This window comes from Hippocampus zosterae, chromosome 12, assembly GCF_025434085.1.
Source record: "Hippocampus zosterae strain Florida chromosome 12, ASM2543408v3, whole genome shotgun sequence".
NCBI lineage: Eukaryota > Metazoa > Chordata > Actinopteri > Syngnathiformes > Syngnathidae > Hippocampus > Hippocampus zosterae.
This window is the reverse complement of record NC_067462.1, coordinates 18,659,572-18,678,759: the sequence shown is the minus strand read 5'-3', so window position 1 is coordinate 18,678,759 and position 19,188 is coordinate 18,659,572. Positions and strand designations below refer to the sequence as shown.

Sequence of the window (19,188 nt, the reverse complement as noted above, 5' to 3'; positions counted from 1 at the left end):
GCGGAACCAACCACTGCACATAATACAGTACGATGACGAAACAGACGAATCTCCGAATGAATCATATGTGGATTGCTGAGTCCCTCTGCTGGACGAATTAAGCACTACATCAGAAAACAGCTGCCATGGGCTGCTTTTTGCACAAAGTTTGCAATCTCCCAATGTGTTCTTTGTCGGTGGAAAACAGGATTCGACAGGGTCCCGTACCCGCCACAACGAAGTACATTTTTCTTATGATGGGTATGTCTTTACTGACCTGAACTGATGCCAGCGAGTTCTGGACTTCTTTGGAATTTGTACTAGGTTCTTTTACAACCTCCTGGATGAGTCGTCATTGTACTCTTGGGAGTAATTTAACCTGGTCGAACACTCCTGTGAATATTTATCACTATTGCCAGTTTTCTCCATTTGTGGAAACTTTACTTTGTTTGACAGATTCTAGTTACGTGATTTCTTGATTCAACAAATGTGGTCTAGAGTGTTGCCTATGAAATTGAACTCAGCTTTCCTAAAACTGTTGTTACTCACAGTTTACTTTGTGATTTAACAAGGGGGTGGGGGGTATTACTTTTTTACATCGAGCCAAATAGTTTTATTTCCCAAGTGGTAAAAAAAATATTAAAACCTATCATTTTGGAAATTCCTTTTATATTTTCTTGGTTAGTCTCTGTGTGTGATATTAAAATTGGTTTGATGAACTGAACCTTTTGTGAGTCATAAATATGTAAAGAACACTTTTTTCAGAGCAGTGTATGATACAAAGGACAAAATATTCAAAACAACTTTAATATTAGAGATTTTATTATAAAACAGTAATATATTGGCTTTTTGTAGTTTTCATGTATGCATTCCATATGATCCACCAAATATTCCTTTCAACACACAGACGATAGATAGATAGATAGATAGATAGATAGATAGATAGATAGATAGATAGATAGATAGATAGATAGATAGATAGATAGATAGATAGATAGATAGATAGATAGATAGATAGATAGATAGATAGATAGATAGATAGATAGATAGATAGATAGATAGATAGATAGATAGATAGATAGATAGATAGATAGATAGATAGATAGATAGATAGATAGATAGATAGATAGATAGATAGATAGATAGATAGATATCCAAGGACATTTTGACTGCATGAAAGCATCTAGCCTTTTGTTTAAAAGCCCTGGAAATCCTTCATGGCAAGGCGGCTGGGTGGTGCATTGGTAAATATCGTTCCGACAAAGGCATGTGCCCCCCATAAAGGATGTCGAATAACTCGACAGCAACCCAAGTCTTCAATCTGAAAGCCCAGAAGACGGTACCTATCGTCTGTCTCGAACAATGTGTTGTTTGTATAAGGTCCAAAAAACTGGGGAGAAAAATAACAAGCGAGTGAATTAAATGACATAGGGAAACTGCATATAAGAAGGATCGTGTTACGCTTGACAAATATACATGCATAAATATAAAATGTATTATAAAGTGGTATGCCATCCAGAAAAACTGTCAAATCCACCAAGACGACATGAACTCTCACTTACAAATCTGGACCTCAATAACACCTGTGTAATGTAAAAATTAATGAACAAAACACATTTTTAATGCATCACATCTAATTGAAATAAAAAAAAATACCTCCACATTTATAACTACACATAGCACATAGATTGGGCAGGTAGGGGATGGGAACAACCTGCTGTGCTTAAGTGCAGTTCAGTGTGTAAAGCCAAGAGATGATGGATTATATTGTTTGATCGATATTGCAATCACGATTCTTAATCACAATTATTCATTTCGGCATTGAAAATTAGCGTCATTGTATCCCCAGTCATTATTGACGGGGCCGCTCCGTTACACATCATGGGTGTTCACTTTCCATTTCATTCTTTTTTTGGGGCTGCATTTTTCTTTGCCACTCCGTCAACCAAATGTTCCAAATAAAGGTTTAAAGTTAGATGAGGAGAATATGAAAATACAAAATGCAAATGCAGCGCAGGTCGTTTTATTTATAAAATGTAAATAGAGCGCAGGTTGTTTTATTTATTTTTATGCGCTGTATACATTGTTGTGCGCCGAGACAGCGAGAGCAGTGCGCAATTGCTAATGCGCGCAGGTTAGAGGGAACAATGTTCCGAGCACTGAAATACTTAAGGGCCTAAATGCTTTTTTGTTTTGTTTTGTTGTTGTTGTTGTTTTTTGTTTTAAACGGAGACTTACCGCCAGGCCTGAAGACGGCTCTATGAAGTCTGCCCAGAATCCTTCTCTTTGCAGAATGAAGCAGATCTCCTTGGCTCCCTCTATAAACTACAGAGGTTGTAGTTTAGTAACATGAATTTGCTTGACTAACCTGCCCTTCAGATGAGGTGGAAGTGCGTTCGGGCTCATGCACGTCAGTGAGCGGCGCGACTTTGGTCAGACAAGGACTCAGTCTGCTATGCCTGCATGTTGGCCACCCGGGTTGTTGAAATGTTTTGACGTTACCCATTTTTTTGTTGAGAAATTTCATCACCTTAATCTCATCTCAACTCAACTGTATTTATAGAGCGCTTTCAAACAGCCATCGCTGCATACAAAGTGCTGTAGATGGAGCAATTTAACATGCACAGTAAAAAGTAAGACAAATCGGTAATGAAGGCGGTATAAAGCACCAAACAGTAAAACCAAGAACAAATCTAAGTCATGATCCCCCTTCTGAGCCTCCGTTTAGTTCTTAGTACTTCTAATAATGTCTGGTCCGCAGACCTGAGGCGCCGGGCAGGTGTGGAGGGGTGGATGAGTTCAGAGAGCTAAGATGGCGCAAGGTCATTTAAAGAATTGAAGACAAATAATAGGATCTTGAAAATAACACTAACATGTATAGGGAGCTAGTGAAGGGATGACAGAGGAGGAGTTACCGTATTGGCCCGAATATAAGACGGCCCTGATTATAAGACAACCCCCTCTTTTTCAAGACTCAAGTTTGAAAAAAAGACTTTTTGAACACCAAATGAATTTTTATACAGAAAATAATTACAGTACATCCGAAACAAATGATTATAACAATATATTTGAGAGAAAAAGCATGTTATTTTGCTTCATTCAAATCAAAAGCGCAATCACATTCGTAAGTGAATGGCTTCTGGCTTTTGAAATGTAAATTACATCATAACTTCTCCTCAGCTGCCTGTTAACCTGGCCGATCTTCGACCCACTTTTCTCCAGATTGTCACTACGTTTCTCCATTTTCTATTATCTCTTCTATTATTTTCTTCTCACCGCTATTTTTTATTTTTCTTCTTCGTGCTATCGCTATTTTTATTTTTACTCTTCGTGGCAGGGGTTCACTTTGGCCTGGGGAGTCAAGTTCAGCATTTGTTTCTTTGATATCTGGCGCCATCTAGCGTCGTGAATGGGTATAATGTCCAGACCCCGAATATAAGACGACCCCCACTGTCTTATTTCAATGCAAAAACACCGTCTTATATTCGGGCCAATACGGTATGTGCTCACTCTTACGAGTACCAGTCCAGAGGCGAGAAGCAGCATTCTGGACCAGTTGGGGACGCTTAATAGAGGATTGGCTGACTCCAAAGTAAAGGGCATTGCAGTAATCGAGTCAGGATGTGACAAAGGCATGAATTAATGTCTCACGCTGCTAATCGGCAAATTAGCTAACGTTTGTCTTTGTCCTGAAACACCCGGTGGCGCCTTATCAGTTTTTTTGGACAGTATTATGTTCTCCATTTTTGTACTTTTAGATTCTGTCTGCAAACTGTTTTCTTTCAATGTGCTTGCATGTTATTTTGACCACATTTTGGTCCCAATGGCAAAACACAAAACCCACAAAAATGGTACCAAGCTATCATCATCGGTTTGAATTGCCTCATTTAAAATGCAATATTACATTCAGGGTGTACCCCGCCTACTGCCCAAAGACAGCTGGGATAGGCTCCAGTGCCCCCCGCGACCCTAGTGAGGATAAAGAGGTTCGGAAAATGGATGGATGGATGCATTAAAGTAGTGGTCTGAAGCGGGCACTAAATGTATTTTCATGTCTATAATGGACGTGTGGATGTGTTTGAATATTTTCTGTTCAGTTATTAAATGTTTGATGTTTAAAAATCAAATGTTTTCTTCCCTTTCTGTAAGTTCAGTGACCTTCGTGTTTTGAGGGTAGCAACAATTTTGACAGTGTTTGTACGTTTAAGGTAGCTCACCTTGTCAAGCATGTGATCTCTTTCTTCTTCCACAGCAGAACACCATGCGGTCATATCATTCTTTGTCTTTTGACTCACCGTGACTACTGTCACATGAGAGCTTGGAGCCTCGGGAAACAGGTCTTGGATATCTGGAAGAGGGATCACAAACAACACTTTAGACCACATGAGATTAAAAAAAACAAACAAAGGAGATGGCAGTCTTTTCTAAGCAGCATTATTGATACTTTTTGGTCTACAAAAAGAGCAGGTGGAGGGGAACCTTCTTGCCCTTTGGGACATTTGCTGCTGGGCACACCTCAGATACAGTTTCGTTTTCTGTAAAGGATGTGGAAGACATCTACAATATTGGCCTTCAACTGTTTGGAGTTGGCACTTTCCTGATTTATCAGAAAAACTCAGCCGGCAGGAGCAGCTTCGCTAGAAGGGAACAAGCTGAAGGCCTTTCTGGATGGTGGAGGGCGGGTGGTCAACACTCTTGACTCATGCGTTGACTGAATTCAATCGCAAAGTTGATGCGGTGTTGGAGTCGCAAAATGAAAACGAATGAGGAGTATTAAATATAAATTGAATGACTGATCAGGGATTCGGTTGGAGTGGTTGGAGTCTGGCGGGGGGCCTCTTCTTCCCTATTGTTTTCTTTTCATCAACAGCAGCCTCTCTTCTGGTGTAGTTCCCCAACAGTTTAAACATGCTGTGGTCCAATTTTCCCCAGTGCGGGACAAATAAAGGATATTTTAACCCTTGATCAAGAAACCTGGTCTTGATCCAGATATGCTGTCAAGTTTCAGGCCCATTTCCAAACTGCCTTTCATTTCCAAAATTCTGGAAAAAGTGGTACACATGCAGTTGAAACTTTTCTTGGATGAACATAACATCTTGGAGGTCTTCCAGTCAGGTTTGAAGACGATGCATAGCACGGAGCCAGCCCTGTTACGCATTTCTAATGACATCCTCTTGGCAAATGTCTCTGGAGACCACGTGTGTCTAGTTTTATTGGACTTAACTGCAGTATTTGATACAGTGGACCGCAGTATTCTGCTGACTCGTTTGCAGCACTTGGTGGGCATTGGCGGCAGTGCTCTTGAGTGGTTTAGGTCCTATCTAGCTGACAGAACCTTTTGTGTCAGCCTTGGCTGCTCTGAGTCACGCACTGCTCCCCTGTCATGTGGTGTTCCACAGGGCTCAATTCTGGGGCCTCTGCTGTTCTTGCTGTATCTGCTCCCATTGGGTTCCATCTTAAGGAAACATGGTATTCCCTTCCACTGCGATGCAGATGACTGCCAGATCTATGTCCCACTGACCAAGAAAAACGTTGCTCCATGTACATCACTTTGTATGCAGCGATGGCTGTTTGAAAGTGCTCTATAAATACTGTTGACTTGACTTGACTTTTCACAGCTAAGATTTTGGGGGCTTCCTGTTCTGTCTCCCCCTGTTGGTAATTGTTTTGTTGAGCTTCAACTTATGTTTCGGATGTGGTGTCAGTCAGTGAATTACCTTGTTTTAGTTTTTCAGGGCATGACTGCATGATACACTCCACAAATGAGTTGTCAAAATCCTGGTTTGCGTTACTGGTATTGTGATTCGTGGCTGCGTCATCCTGCACATTCATGAAAATCAAACACACACACACAAAACAAAAGTGCTATGGTTGATATTTTTCTTCATTGTAATTTTCTGTAATTTGAAATTTCAATTACAGGTGAATAATTCCACAACATACATACACACATACACATTTACATACATACATACATATATATACACATATTTTTTCCATTCTTTCATCTTCCGAGCCGCCTGGCCCTCACTAGGGTCGCGGGTGGTGCTGGAGCCTATCCCAGCTGTCTTCGGGCAGTAGGCAGGGGACACCCTGAATCGGTTGCCAGCCAATCGCAGGGCACACAGAAACGAACAACCATTCACACTCACACCTAGGGACAATTTAGAGTGTTCAATCAGCCTGCCACGCATGTTTTTGGAATGTGGGAGGAAACCGGAGCACCTGGAGAAAACCCAGGCAGGCCCGGGGAGAACATACAAACTCCACACAGGGAGGCCGGAGCTGGAATCGAACCCGGTACCTCTGCACTGTGAAGCCGATGTGCTAACCACTGGACTATCGGGCCGCCCTTATTTATGTATGTGTGTGTGTGTGTGTGTGTGTGTGTGTGTGTGTGTGTGTGTGTGTGTGTGTGTGTATGTATATATATATATATATATATATATATATATATATATATATATATATGTTAGAGCTGTCAGTTTAGTGCGTTTTTATTGGCATTAATTTAAATGAATTTTAACGGGATTAAATTTTTTCTCGCGAGATTAAGGCGGCACACGTCACGTGCGGATGTTACGTTGCTCTATAAATACACCAGAAACAAAACAACCAGCGTACTGCAGAAGTCCACGCCCATGTCTGTTTTGCCAGCCACGGCAGCGCGAGAACACCGAAAATGGACACTTAAAGAGTTTATGAATGGAAAGTTTACTTTTCAAAAGTTGCCATATTGCTCCACTGACAAGACCAAAGTTATCTGTTCTTCTCTCTCTCTCTGTATCATACAGGTATACGATGTATGCCACTGACGCGATTGTTACTTGTTTGGAACTATTTTGTGTGGAAGGTTACAGCGTTCCGTGTCCATATAAATAGTGCGGGTGGAGCTTCTCTGTGTTCGTCTGACAGTGACATTGCGCTACAGTGATAGCGACCTAGTGAAAGTGAAATGTCTCCAGTGTTGTCATCGAACCAAGTGAAGTCATTCGAAATGAGGTCTACACAAAACCGTAGAGAGACTTCCGCGCAAGAAGGACCAATACAATCAACATAGCTAAACTGTGTTTGGGGGAGTGAACCCCCCGCCCCCCTTTCAGAATGGTTTGCCCCTGCAGCACGGGGGAAGTGCGTGTGCTTGTTTGTACGGCCGGCAGTTTCCAATACAGCGGCACATAATGAACACTGGTGTCCGGTGTCTCGTTATTCTTCAACAAACATACAGAAACAGACTGCTGTGTTCAAAGCAAACCTGAGAAAAATGAAGTATGCAACCATGGTTTAAATCCACTATAGGCTGAGTACTAGTGTACCTTAGATGTGCACTTTACAATGTTATATTGCTTTGTTTTGATTTCATAAAAAAAGCTGTTAAAGCAGCTGTTGTGTGACAAAATATTTTTTTCACCGTTATTGATGGACAGTAATATTGTGTGAGAGATTATGTGTGAATCACTGCACCAAGTGAAAAATGTTTATGTAAAATTGAAAATCGAAATTGTTATTTCAGTAAATATTTGCATTTGGCACATAGAAAACTGATTCACGATTCCATCTAGATGAGAGCATTAAAATGGGGAAAAATAGGACAAAAAATGTAAAAGGAAATTCAGAAACGATAAAAAATGTGTGAGTAATCACAATTAATTTTTTAGTTGATTTGAGTTAATTATGACAGTTGCATTTTTAATTAGATTAAATATTTTAATCGTTTGACAGCTCATATATATATATATATATATATATATATATATATATTTTTTTTTTTAATGTTCAGTGGAGGTTACAACTGAATTGTTTTTGTCTTAATCAAAGCGCTGCGATACACGACCAGACTGTACTTACAAGTTCTTTAATAAGTAGTCCAGAAATACATCTCTCAGGACTCGATGGGGTATGCAGCAGTTCAGGGACCATCTTTTTTGTCAGTCTCATTTTTTTTTCTGACGCCGGCAATTGACATTCAAATCCTACATTACCAGGCATCAAGTAGAGTTGGTCTTTGACATTAAACGGGCCCATGGGCTCATCATGCTGCAATCTAAGTGGTCCTGAAACGGAAAGCAACAGCAACTGTACTTCAACAAACATTGTTCCTCACAAACCACAGTGCTTTTTAATCCCGTCTAGTAATTTGGGATGCTTTGCTGAACAACAAGCAATTATCAGTAAAGCAGGTACTTTCCAATCTTTCACTATTTAAAATGCGAAAAAGAGAATGGCAAAAAAATATCCCCTACCATTTTTGGAAGTAGCGAGTGCTCCATGGGGATCACCAGAGCTATAAGATCCAATAGTAGAGAAGCCCACGGTGCTGGCAATATGCTGCACCAGAGCATTAAGCCCAGGGAGATAAGTCACCAGCCTGGTTCTACCATACAACACCTGATTGAATAATCATACATACAGTACATGATGTTAGTTGCAAACAAACACAATGAAAACACACAGGGCCCTTTTAAAGGAAAGTGAGCATAACAGATTTATATCAGATAAGCAGGTCAAGCATGTGAATAAAGATGTAAACATTTCAACAGCACCTTTTTATAAATCACCACAATGGAATTGAAATAAGACGATAAAGATGTGAAGTTTTGCCTTGAAATCAGTTTCATTCAGGAAGCGATGAGAAGGGAGTAAAGTATAACTCTAGTTCACATCTCTGAATTCATCTTATTACTTCTGCCAGACATCAATAAAAATCAGACACTCCCCTCCAAAAGTATCATTAGTCCAATACCCTCATTTTCTCGGGCCTTCTTGCCTGTGTGGGTTTTCTCCGGGTACTCCGGTTTTCCTCCCATATTCCAAAAACATGCGTGGCAGGCTGAGTGAACACTCTAAATTGTCCCCAAGTGTGAGTGTGAGCGCGGATGGTTGTTCGCCTCTGTGTGCCCTGCGATTGGTTGGCAACCGATTCAGGGTGTCCGATCTATGTGGTGGTGTATCAAGGGAAAAGTTATAAAAACCTTTGCCATTGTCCAAACAGTTCTGGACCTAGCTGTACCTATGAAATGTTATGATTATGGTGCATGCACTGAACTTACAGTCGCCATCGTCCTCTTGCAGTGTATCATTGGGGTATCTGTGTGATGAGAGAAAGTGATAGTAAAGAACCATTTCCAAGCATATCAAATGTTCTGGTCGGAGGCACCTCGAAATAATGCCAGCACCCCTGTAAGTGACTTCTTGGTGATACTGTATTTGGAGGGACAAGAATATAATTTAATCATTGTCAATCTGCTGAAAGGAATCAATATTTAAAAGCATATGGAATGAAAGGAAAATTGGCAGAACATATTGTAAATTTCCCCAGTGTGGAACAACTAAAGGATATCTTTATCTTAATATTGTGAAATTTCCATTTTAAACCCTGATATGATGACAAAGCAAAACCAAATATTCTGATATCAAAAGACCATTTTTAACACCAAAACTGCCTTTTTGTCATTACTGAGAAAAAATATAGAAACAATAAAAGGGTTTTATAATCATTATTTAGTACATGAGAAGAAATTGTAAACACGAGTAAAAGTCTCTCACTGTGCTTCCACCTGGTGACAGGTGTTTTGCAAAGGTGGGCTTTATATGGTGCCTACACAAAGAGCTCTAAACACACATGTACTAACATATATTTCCCATACACTTATTCTATCTGAACTTATCTACTGAGCTATAAAAGTAGTCAGCGGGAGGACGCTCCTAAAAGGCCAAAATGATTTACCGTACTTTAAAGTTTAAAATGGCTGATCTTAACCAGAATCCTGCACCACATTGTGGCCAAGGGTAAAAATCCAACCCAAGTAGCTCATAAACCAACTTCTGTCTTTAAAATGCCAGTCGTCGTCATCTTGTCATCCACCTATTGATAACATTATCACATCACAAAATAATGTACAAATAAAAAAAAACGCTATATGATATTCACACTGCAGTGTTACTAAACCAGGGGTAGATAACTCCAGTTCCGCGAGAGTCATATCCTGCCTGTGTTGAATTGAGAGCCTAGTATGGATGACTTCGGCCAACTCCAGGACCAAATCTGAGACGTTGCAAAATGTGGCGAAAAATGCATGTTGATGACACCGGGAGCCATAAAAAGAGGGTGAACGACATCTGCTGTTGAAAAGTGAACTTCAACTGTGTGAAAGTGTGGATCGACAATTCAGGAAGTGGGAAGGACCTGTCCGGTAAGATGATGAGCCATTCACCCATCAAGGTCCTTGACAAGTTGTTGAAACTCAAGTTCTGAGTGCAGCTGTGAAAAAGGAACCGGGTGGTGGTGGTCCTCCACAGAGATTGGCTGGCCCCATACAAACCCTTTGCATCGCCGGAGAGGGAGTCCAGACGAGAGGACAAGTTCCTGGACACTGATCCATCGCCAGAGGACACCGGAGAAGGCGTTACGACACCGGCAACTTCCCCATCACTTGTCGACGTCACTGTCTTATCGAGTTACTGGCCCTCGCTGCCTGCTACGTAAGAGTTGTGTAGCATTGCAGAAATTGATGCAGATGACCCAGTATACCTAGCTTGCTGCATTTGTAAACCCATCCATTATCTGAACCACTTACAAGTTCGTTGTAGCTATTTCCATGCTTTAGTCCAGGATGGAGTCACACTCGGCCGCTCCAAGCTGAAGCCAATTTAAAAAACTAAACAAAAACCGATTTCAATAATTTCTCAAGTGCCTTTGATTATTTCCTGCACGACTTATAAAAATAATACTCACCACATACAAGGGCTTTAACAATGAAGTGAAATGTTAAACCTTTCAATAATACACAAATGAGAGGACAAGTGCTTACCAAAAAGTGTCCAAGTTGTACACGGCTCCCTTATGCCGTTTAAATCCAGTTCGCTGTTAAACTAATCGGCGTCCACTTAAAATAACGAACTTCCTTGATTTCTAAACGAAGACTTTACCTTGTTTTTTAATTTTGTTTTTACGTTTTGCAACGTCCTTTACCACCTTGGAATAGAAGACGTCATAATTTGCGGACCAGTTACTGTGATCGTGCGTGGCCAAGTTCCGGGCCTCATCTCATGTCTCTTACATACACTCAAACAGTGTCTTTGGTTGTGTCTCAATTCAACTACTGTTCCTCTGTAGCGTCGGTGACCCGATCGCGCTGCATGAAAGATAGGGTAAGACCAATTTCCTTATGTTAATATCCTGATATAATTATTGAACGTCATATTTTGTAGGGCCTCTTCTGGTTCTCATTTTTTCCTATACTACAGTTGTCCGAGGAAAATGACCCGGAAGTACTTAGCGGACATGATCGTTCTCATTCTACGACAGTAAAACATCTTTCCAACGAAACGGACGTGTGCGAATACCCCCTAGTGTGAAAAAAACATTCGTGCATTATAGCATTCCTCTTTTTTGCTTCCTCCTACAACGAAAAGTCAGCTTGTTGCGTAATATGAAATACTTTTCTCCAGACCTTGCATCGCAATGAGGTTCACTACAACGGTAACAAGCGGAGCGCAAGAGTCTAATCCAACCTCAGCCTGCCATAGCCAATGCTAATGCTTAGCTAGGACATTGCAACAGCACCCCCCGTGCACATGCGCAGTAGTACAGGAAGTATTTGTTATTGTTAGCATGTGGCTAGAAATTTCCAGAGTTGTTTCAGACACGGCTCGAACGTTGCATTGTTTGGTATAAAATGGCTCCAAAACGGACATTTGCAGACCAAGGCTCTTCACGAGGAGTTAAGAAAAGAAAAGCTTTAACACTTGAAGACAGGATAAAAGTAATAAGGATGAAAGATAGAGGAAGCAAAGTAAAAGACATTCTGCAAAAAATTGATGTAAGTGAAACTAAATGCTGATCGCAAAATTCGCTATTTCTTTCCCTTTTTTTCTTTCTATACTGGCAATATGACCTATCTTTGGTATTGGGATTGTTTGATTTAAAAAAAATAATTTATTTAAATTTCAATGTAAATCGGCAAAAAATAAACAAATCAATACTTTTATTTTCTATCAATTATTTTTTCGTGACTCGATAGAAAGTTCGAATGTTGCTTTACAACATAACCAAAAAAATCAACACATTTGTGTGTGTGTGTGTTTTAGTTTTGTATCATTAATTTATGAATTAGATGTTGATAAGGTATTTTATACATTCATTGATATTCATTACTGTAATGCTTCGGGTGCATTTTATAGAAGTACATTTTGAAATCAAATTACAGATTTTTTATATTTTAGGCTGGCCAGACCCAGATCTATGCCATCCTGAAGGACAGAGAAAACCTTCTGGAAATCTGGAATTCGGGAAAAATGAACAGGAAAAGGAAGATATTGACCGCAGGAAGGCAGAAGTATCCTGAAATAAACAAGGAGACTTGGGAGTGGTTTATCAAGAAAAGAGCAACCAACAATGTCATAACAGGCTCTATGATACAGGAGCAAGCAAGGATAATTGCTCTCAGGAAAGGCATCACACACTTTGAAGGATCAAATGGTTGGTTAAGAACATTCATTCAGCGTCATAGCATTAGTCGGTCTATTTTAACATCTACCATCAAAAAATGTTTGAAGAAATGTCGCTTTTCTGGTGAAGCAAGCCAAGCAACACAAGAGGAAGAAGCTTTCCAGTTCTACAATGATGATCTGCAGAGCCTAAAAAAAGTAGCACCAGAGAGCACACTAGAAGACCTGCTGCAAATGGACAGTAATATTGCAACCCATAACCAGGAATATGGAGAGACTGGTTTTGTCATTAAAGAGGAAGAGGAAGAGTGGGAAGATGCTGAAGAAAAAACACCTGAACCGAGGTCTCTGAGAGACAGTCTCAGCAGTATTACAGCACTCATTGAAGATGCTAAAGGCAGAAGAAACATGGAATGGCTGAGTACAGCACAAAAACTCAGAGACCTGATCCAAGAAGAACAAATGAAGTGTTGGGAAGCAAACGAGTATACATGACTTTTTTGACATGACTTCACGTAGCACACAAAGTGGAATAATTAATATACAAGAAATGTATGTTCATGTTAAAATAAGTCAAATAGGTTTATGCTCATACTTGTGCGCTATTGAAATAAAGAGTACATTTATGTTTTGTTTGTGTGTATGCGTGTGTGTGTGTGTGTTTACGTCAGATCAAATTTGCGATGTGTGATGTCACTCAACAATGACGACCTCCATGGAGACACAACCGTGAATGCCAATTTATTATGAATGAATATTTATATTATTACATTTAGTTAATTTGACATGACTTCATGTAGCACACCATGATTTGCACTGAGTGTTGGAATACATACATGCTGCTATCTCCTTGCATTAATTAAATTATTTGGTGAAATTCATTAAATGCATTGGAGATAGTATATACCTTTATTTATATGAATAAAATTAATTATGAAGAAGGTTAGCTGGGGTTCAAATGTGTTGTAACAAACCAGAACAACAGTTTATCAGAATCAGCCGTCTTTGTTGTTTAAATTCCCCCCCAATGCATTGAGGGTGGACTGGGACAATCCATGTGGAATATTTCCGATTTCCCACTTTCATCGAGTGCAGCATACGAATGCTTAGGAAAGGGTGCATGGATAAAACCTTTAAATCTCCTTTCGCATAGGTCACTCATCTCCCGAGGCCTCTTTGGATTCTCGTTTTGCCTGAGTAATTTCCTTTCCGACCCTATCCAGATGAGATGATCTTGGAGGATAGGGTCATTCAAATTCTATCAATGCTTAGGAAAGGTGCCTGCTTGTAAACTTTAAGCCCCCGTTATTGTCAGAATTCTAACATTAAAGTTAGAACTCTGTCTTAATTCTCAAAATTCCTGACTTTAATGTGAGTAATGTGTCAGAATTCTGACATAAGTTAGAATTCTGAGAATAAAGTTAGAATTCCTCTCCGTGAGCCGTCACCTTACCGTGGTGGAGGGGTTTGTGTGTCCCAATGATCCTAGGAGCTAAGTTGTCTGGGGCTTTATGCCCCTGGCAGGGTCACCCATGGCAAACAGGTCCTAGGTGAGGGACCAGACAAAGCATGGCTCACAAAGCCCCTTAATGACAGATAAAATCAATGGTATCCAGTTTCCCTTGCCCGGACGCGGGTCACCGGGGCCCCCCTCTGGAGCCAGGCCTGGAGGTGGGGCTCGTTGGCGAGCGCCTGGTGGCCGGGCCTACACCCATGGGGCCCGGCCGGGCTCAGCCCGAAGAGGCAACGTGGGTCCCCCTTCTCATGGTCTCACCACCCGTGGGAGGGGTCAAAGGGGTCGGGTGCAATGCAAGCTGGGCGGCAGCCAAAGGCGGGGACCCTGGCGGTCCGATCCTCGGCTGCAGAAGCTAGCTCTTGGGACATGGAATGTCACCTCTCTGGCGGGGAAGGAGCCCGAACTGGTGTGTGAGGCAGAGAAGTTCCGACTGGATATAGTCGGACTTGCCTCCACACACAGCCTAGGTTCTGGTACCAGTCCTCTCGAGAGGGGTTGGACTCTCTTTCACTCTGGAGTTGCTCACGGTGAGAGGCGCAGAGCAGGTGTGGGCATACTTATTGCCCCCCGGCTCAGTGCCTGTACATTGGGGTTCACACCGGTGGACGAGAGGGTTGCATCCCTCCGCCTGCGGGTGGGGGGACGGGTCCTGACTGTTGTTTGTGCATATGCACCAAACAGCAGCTCAGCATACCCACCCTTTTTGGAGTCCTTGGAGGGTGTGCTGGAGAGTACTCCTGCTGGGGACTCCCTTGTTCTACTGGGGGACTTCAATGCTCACGTGGGCAATGACAGTGAGACCTGGAGGGGCGTGATTGGGAGGAACGGCCCCCCCGATCAGAACTCGAGTGGTGTTTTGTTATTGGACTTCTGTGCTCGTCACGGACTGTCCATAACGAACACCTTGTTCAAGCATAAGGGTGTCCACGTGTGCACTTGGCACCAGGACACCCTAGGCCGTAGTTCGATGATCGACCTTGTGGTCGTGTCATCGGATTTGCGGCCGCATGTTCTGGACACTCGGGTGAAGAGAGGGGCGGAGCTGTCAACTGATCATCACCTGGTGGTGAATAGGCTCCGATGGTGGGGGAAGATGCCGGTCCGTCCTGGCAGACCCAAACGTATTGTGAGGGTTTGTTGGGAGCGTCTGGCGGAATCCCCTGTCAGAAGGAGTTTCAACTCCCACCTCCGACAGAGCTTTTCCCATGTTCCGGGGGAGACGGGGGACATTGAGTCCGAGTGGACCATGTTCCGTGGATGAGATCCGCCCGGAGTTCCTCAAGGTTCTGGATGTTGTGGGGCTGTCCTGGTTGACACGCCTCTGCAACATCGCGTGGTCAACGGGGAGAGTGCCTCTGGATTGGCAGACCGGGGTGGTAGTCCCTCTTTTTAAAAAGGGGGACCGGAGGGTGTGTTCCAACTACAGAGGGATCACACTCCTCAGCCTCCCTGGTAAGGTCTATTCAGGGGTGCTGGAGAGGAGGGTCCGTCAGGAAGTCGAGCCTCAGATTGAGGAGGAGCAGTGTGGTTTTCGTCCCGGCCGTGGAACAGTGGACCAGCTCTACACCCTTAGCAGGGTTCTCGAGGGTATGTGGGAATTCGCCCAACCAGTCTACATGTGTTTTGTGGACTTGGAGAAGGCGTTTGACCGTGTCCCTCGGGGAGTTCTGTGGGGGGTGCTTCGTGGGTATGGAGTACCGAACCCCCTGATACGGGCTGTTCGGTCACTATACCACCGATGTCAGAGTTTGGTCCGCATTGCCGGCAGTAAGTCGGAATCGTTTCCAGTGAGGGTAGGACTCCGCCAAGGCTGCCCTTTGTCACCGATTCTGTTCATAACCTTCATGGACAGAATCTCTAGGCGCAGCCGAAGCGTTGAGGGGGTCCGTTTTGGTGGCCTCAGTATTGCATCCCTGCTTTTTGCAGATGATGTGGTGCTGTTGGCTCCTTCAAACAGGGCTCTCCAACTCTCACTGGAGCGTTTCGCAGCCGAGTGTGAAGCGGTTGGGATGAAAATCAGCACCTCCAAATCTGAAACCATGGTCCTCAGTCGGAAAAGTACGAGATCCCGGATACAAGCGGCCGAAATGAGTTTTCTCCGCAGGGTGTCCGGGGTCTCCCTTAGAGATAAGGTGAGAAGCTCGGTCATCCGGGAGGGGCTCGGAGTCGAGCCGCTTCTCCTCCACATCGAGAGGAGCCAGATGAGGTGGCTTGGGCATCTGATTCGGATGCCTCCTGAACGCCTCCCTGGTGAGGTGTTCCGGGCATGTCCCACCGGGAGGAGACCCCGAGGAAGACCCAGGACACGCTGGAGAGACTATGTCACCCAGCTGGCCTGGGAACGCCTCGGGATCCCCCGGGGAGAGCTGGAAGAAGTAGCTAGGGAGAGGGAAGTCTGGGCTTCCCTGCTAAAGCTGTTGCCCCCGCGACCCGGCCCCGGATAAGCGGTAGAAGATGGATGGATGGATGAAGTTAGAATTCTGAGACAAAAGTGGGAATCTTGCCAACCTTGGATTTTTTACTTTATTGGCCCTAAATCTCTTCTGTACACTTGTTTGTCTGTTGACTGTTGATTGCAATGTATTATTTATATTTGTTCATATTTATATATGTCCTTTGTATTCAATTTTCACTGCCCTTGTTTTTAGCTTTGTGCTTTTTAATGCACCGGATATTTGCACTGTGGTTGAGGGGAAATAAATTTCATCTATGCTGGATGTTGTAAATAGAGCATGTTTTACAATAAAGCTGGCTTTTGACTTTGACTTTTTGACTTTTCAAAATAACCGAAAACAAGATACAGTAACATACATCCGTGCCTGTGATGGCAATGTGTGATGTCATCTGTCTGCGACGAAATGAAGGAAAGTGCGCCTGAGCAGCACCGCTCCACGTGAATTAGTGTGAAAATGGCGGCCGTTCACGATCCAGAGATTCAACTGGCACAAAAGTTAGCCTCAAACGAAAAGCCCATTCGAACAAAAGCATTAAAAAAGCTAAAGAAGTATATAAATGTCAGATCACAGAAACTGTCGGGTAAGTAACTCGCGTTTAGTGCTCTTATGTGCATTTATAACGGTGCTCGGAACATTCACAAATACGAATTAATAGCAATGCCTTGTGTTTTGAACGTTACATATCACTATATGGACACTTTTTGTGTCCAAGCTCAGTTTTTAATTAAATTCCATCCTTCGAAACTAAACAATGTTTTACAGTACGGTAAGTGGGTTCAGATTTAAAAGGTTAAGTTACACTATCCACAATTAACATTGTATACATCAGCAACGTCGTGCTAACTAAAACGCTTATTGTTAAAAAAAAAAAGCCAAATGTAATGTTAATGTCAGGAAACTACGAGCAGTTATCAAAATTCACATGCACATTTCTACCTATGCCCACGTAAACCTCTTTGGATATCAAAAATCGCTACACTATCATAGATTTTATGGACATTAAGCTATCAGGAGGCTCACTGTTGAGAATAAGCTTAACGTGTCTTAATGTTTGACAACTTATCGCCACCCAAATTAACACTTAAATCCACTTCAACCTCTGAAAATAAGTAATAGTCTCTTTGTTTAGGATTTTATGAGCATTAATAATAATAATAATACATTTTAATTGAGCTTTTTCTTGCCCATAGGCGTTCACTATAGGGCATAATGCTTAACGCGGCTTGATGTTCTCTCTATTCTCTACCAAAATTCATGGGCACATGTCTGCCACAGTGTCTGAAAATATAAAAAAAAATCTGGCCGATATTTGAGATCTTATAGACATTAATGTCTTCCTCTCCTCTCTGTGTGAATTAAGTTTAATGTTGAGGAAGGCGCTTAATGTCTGCATGCTGTCCTAAGTTACGCCTGCTTTTCCTTTATATAAGCAGCCTGTCCGCACATCAATCAGTCAAATGCAGTGCAGCTACTCCACATCATTCACAGAATTTGGAACTTGGTTCATACACAAAGTGCCCCACATTATTAGGCGTTCCTTCCATTTTGGAGGACATGTAAGAGTTTTGAATATGCCTTGTAGTCATGAAAATATGGTAACGTTGCAGACATCTATACTTAAGGTTTGAAATTCAGATATCACTATCTGCCGTTTCGACCAGTGTCAAATCTGTTACCGATACTGTGCATGAACATTCTGATTGGAAATTTTACCAGTGGTGACAAAAGTCCAATTCAAGAGCCTTGATTTTATTTTTTTTAAATGCTTGCATTTTTTTTCTGCCTCTGGTAAGAGTTTAGTTGGTATGCACTATTTGAATAAGAATAAGAAAACCTATAATTGTCTCACAATGGAGAAAATCCCAATTTACAGCAGCAAAGTTATAAAGGAAGAAAGTAGAACAAAATATAGGAGCTGCTATAAAGGCAGCCACTTTTGCGGCGCCATCTTGAAGTCATAATAACAAAATACAATACAATACAATACATGCTGATTTATATAGCGCTTTCACAACAGCGGCAGCTGTAACAAAGCGCTTTACAAAACAGTTAACATGAAGTAAAATAATAAACACAACACAACATAAAACACGGACAGTCATGCAGTTCTAACTACAATACAACACATAAGATTGTCTGTGTCTAATGTGTCTTGTCTTGTTGCATGTTGTGAGAGGGAATGTAAAGGTATGTTGCACATACAGCACATTTGACAATAAAATTGTAGTTGACTCGATAAGACACAGTCGTGCAATCTTGACCACTTTTCCTGCATGCAGTTTGTTGTTTGATGCAGTTATAAATGAAAGAGGAGCTAATCAAAGTGTCCCATGTTTGGTTTGGGTTTGGGTTGTTTATTGAACATAAAACGTATACAGTAATAATTTGACAGAAAATAAGGTAGATAAAAAAGTAAAAGAAAGAAATCAGTCTTCATTCAACACAGTTATGTTCAAGGGAGTAGGATGAAGTAAAAAAACTTATCTTGTCCTACCCCGTTATGTGTTTATATCTACTAAATCATTTTTATATCAATCAGAAAAGAAAAAGTAAGAAGAAGTCTCCATTAAGGCTCATACTTTACCCTTAACCGTGATATTTTCACAACTTTTGGTTTGTATCGGGATTATATACATCCTCACCCTGGCACTCTTGTGTCAATTTTCTCTTGTATTCATAATGGGTATTGCAATACCTTTCTCTATTTATCAACTTAGTTCTGATTTATCATTATATTTAATGTTTAGAATTTATCATTTTAACTCTGATTGGTGTAGGTTGTTTGTA

The 19,188-nt window shown here is 41.8% G+C and overlaps 3 protein-coding genes across 6 annotated transcripts in view; 2 read left to right on the top strand and 1 right to left on the bottom strand.

The window, feature by feature from the left end:
- LOC127612098 (uncharacterized) overlaps positions 1–16,710 on the top strand; it is a 47,644-nt gene extending 30,934 nt beyond the window's left edge. Inside the window, exon 2 of one of the 2 annotated variants that reach the window (XM_052083081.1) lies at positions 16,152–16,710. The gene's annotated coding sequence lies outside the window, so the exon portion shown is untranslated. The remainder of the gene's footprint in view (positions 1–16,151) is intronic. The other variant, XM_052083082.1, reaches the window with a different exon arrangement.
- mmadhcb (metabolism of cobalamin associated Db) lies at positions 791–11,502 on the bottom strand. Of its 3 annotated transcripts, XM_052083079.1 has the most exons (9): positions 10,791–11,502; positions 9,137–9,180; positions 9,030–9,067; positions 8,223–8,367; positions 7,828–8,033; positions 5,697–5,799; positions 4,197–4,327; positions 2,218–2,304; positions 791–1,369 (listed from the first exon to the last, which is right to left on the bottom strand). In XM_052083079.1, exons 3-9 carry the CDS (start codon positions 9,057–9,059, stop codon positions 1,175–1,177), a joined length of 897 nt encoding a protein of 298 aa, XP_051939039.1. In that variant the 5' UTR covers positions 9,060–9,067; positions 9,137–9,180; positions 10,791–11,502; the 3' UTR covers positions 791–1,174. The 3 variants fall into 3 exon arrangements, with proteins under 3 accessions (XP_051939039.1, XP_051939038.1, XP_051939040.1); XM_052083078.1 differs by lacking the exon at positions 9,137–9,180 and having other exon boundaries at positions 10,791–11,501; XM_052083080.1 differs by lacking the exons at positions 9,030–9,067; positions 9,137–9,180; positions 10,791–11,502 and adding an exon at positions 8,723–9,006.
- Positions 11,571–13,056, top strand: LOC127612101 (uncharacterized). The gene is made up of 2 exons (XM_052083084.1): positions 11,571–11,801; positions 12,205–13,056. Exons 1-2 carry the CDS (start codon positions 11,658–11,660, stop codon positions 12,922–12,924), a joined length of 864 nt encoding a protein of 287 aa, XP_051939044.1. The 5' UTR covers positions 11,571–11,657; the 3' UTR covers positions 12,925–13,056.
- Positions 16,711–19,188: the final 2,478 nt, after the last annotated feature.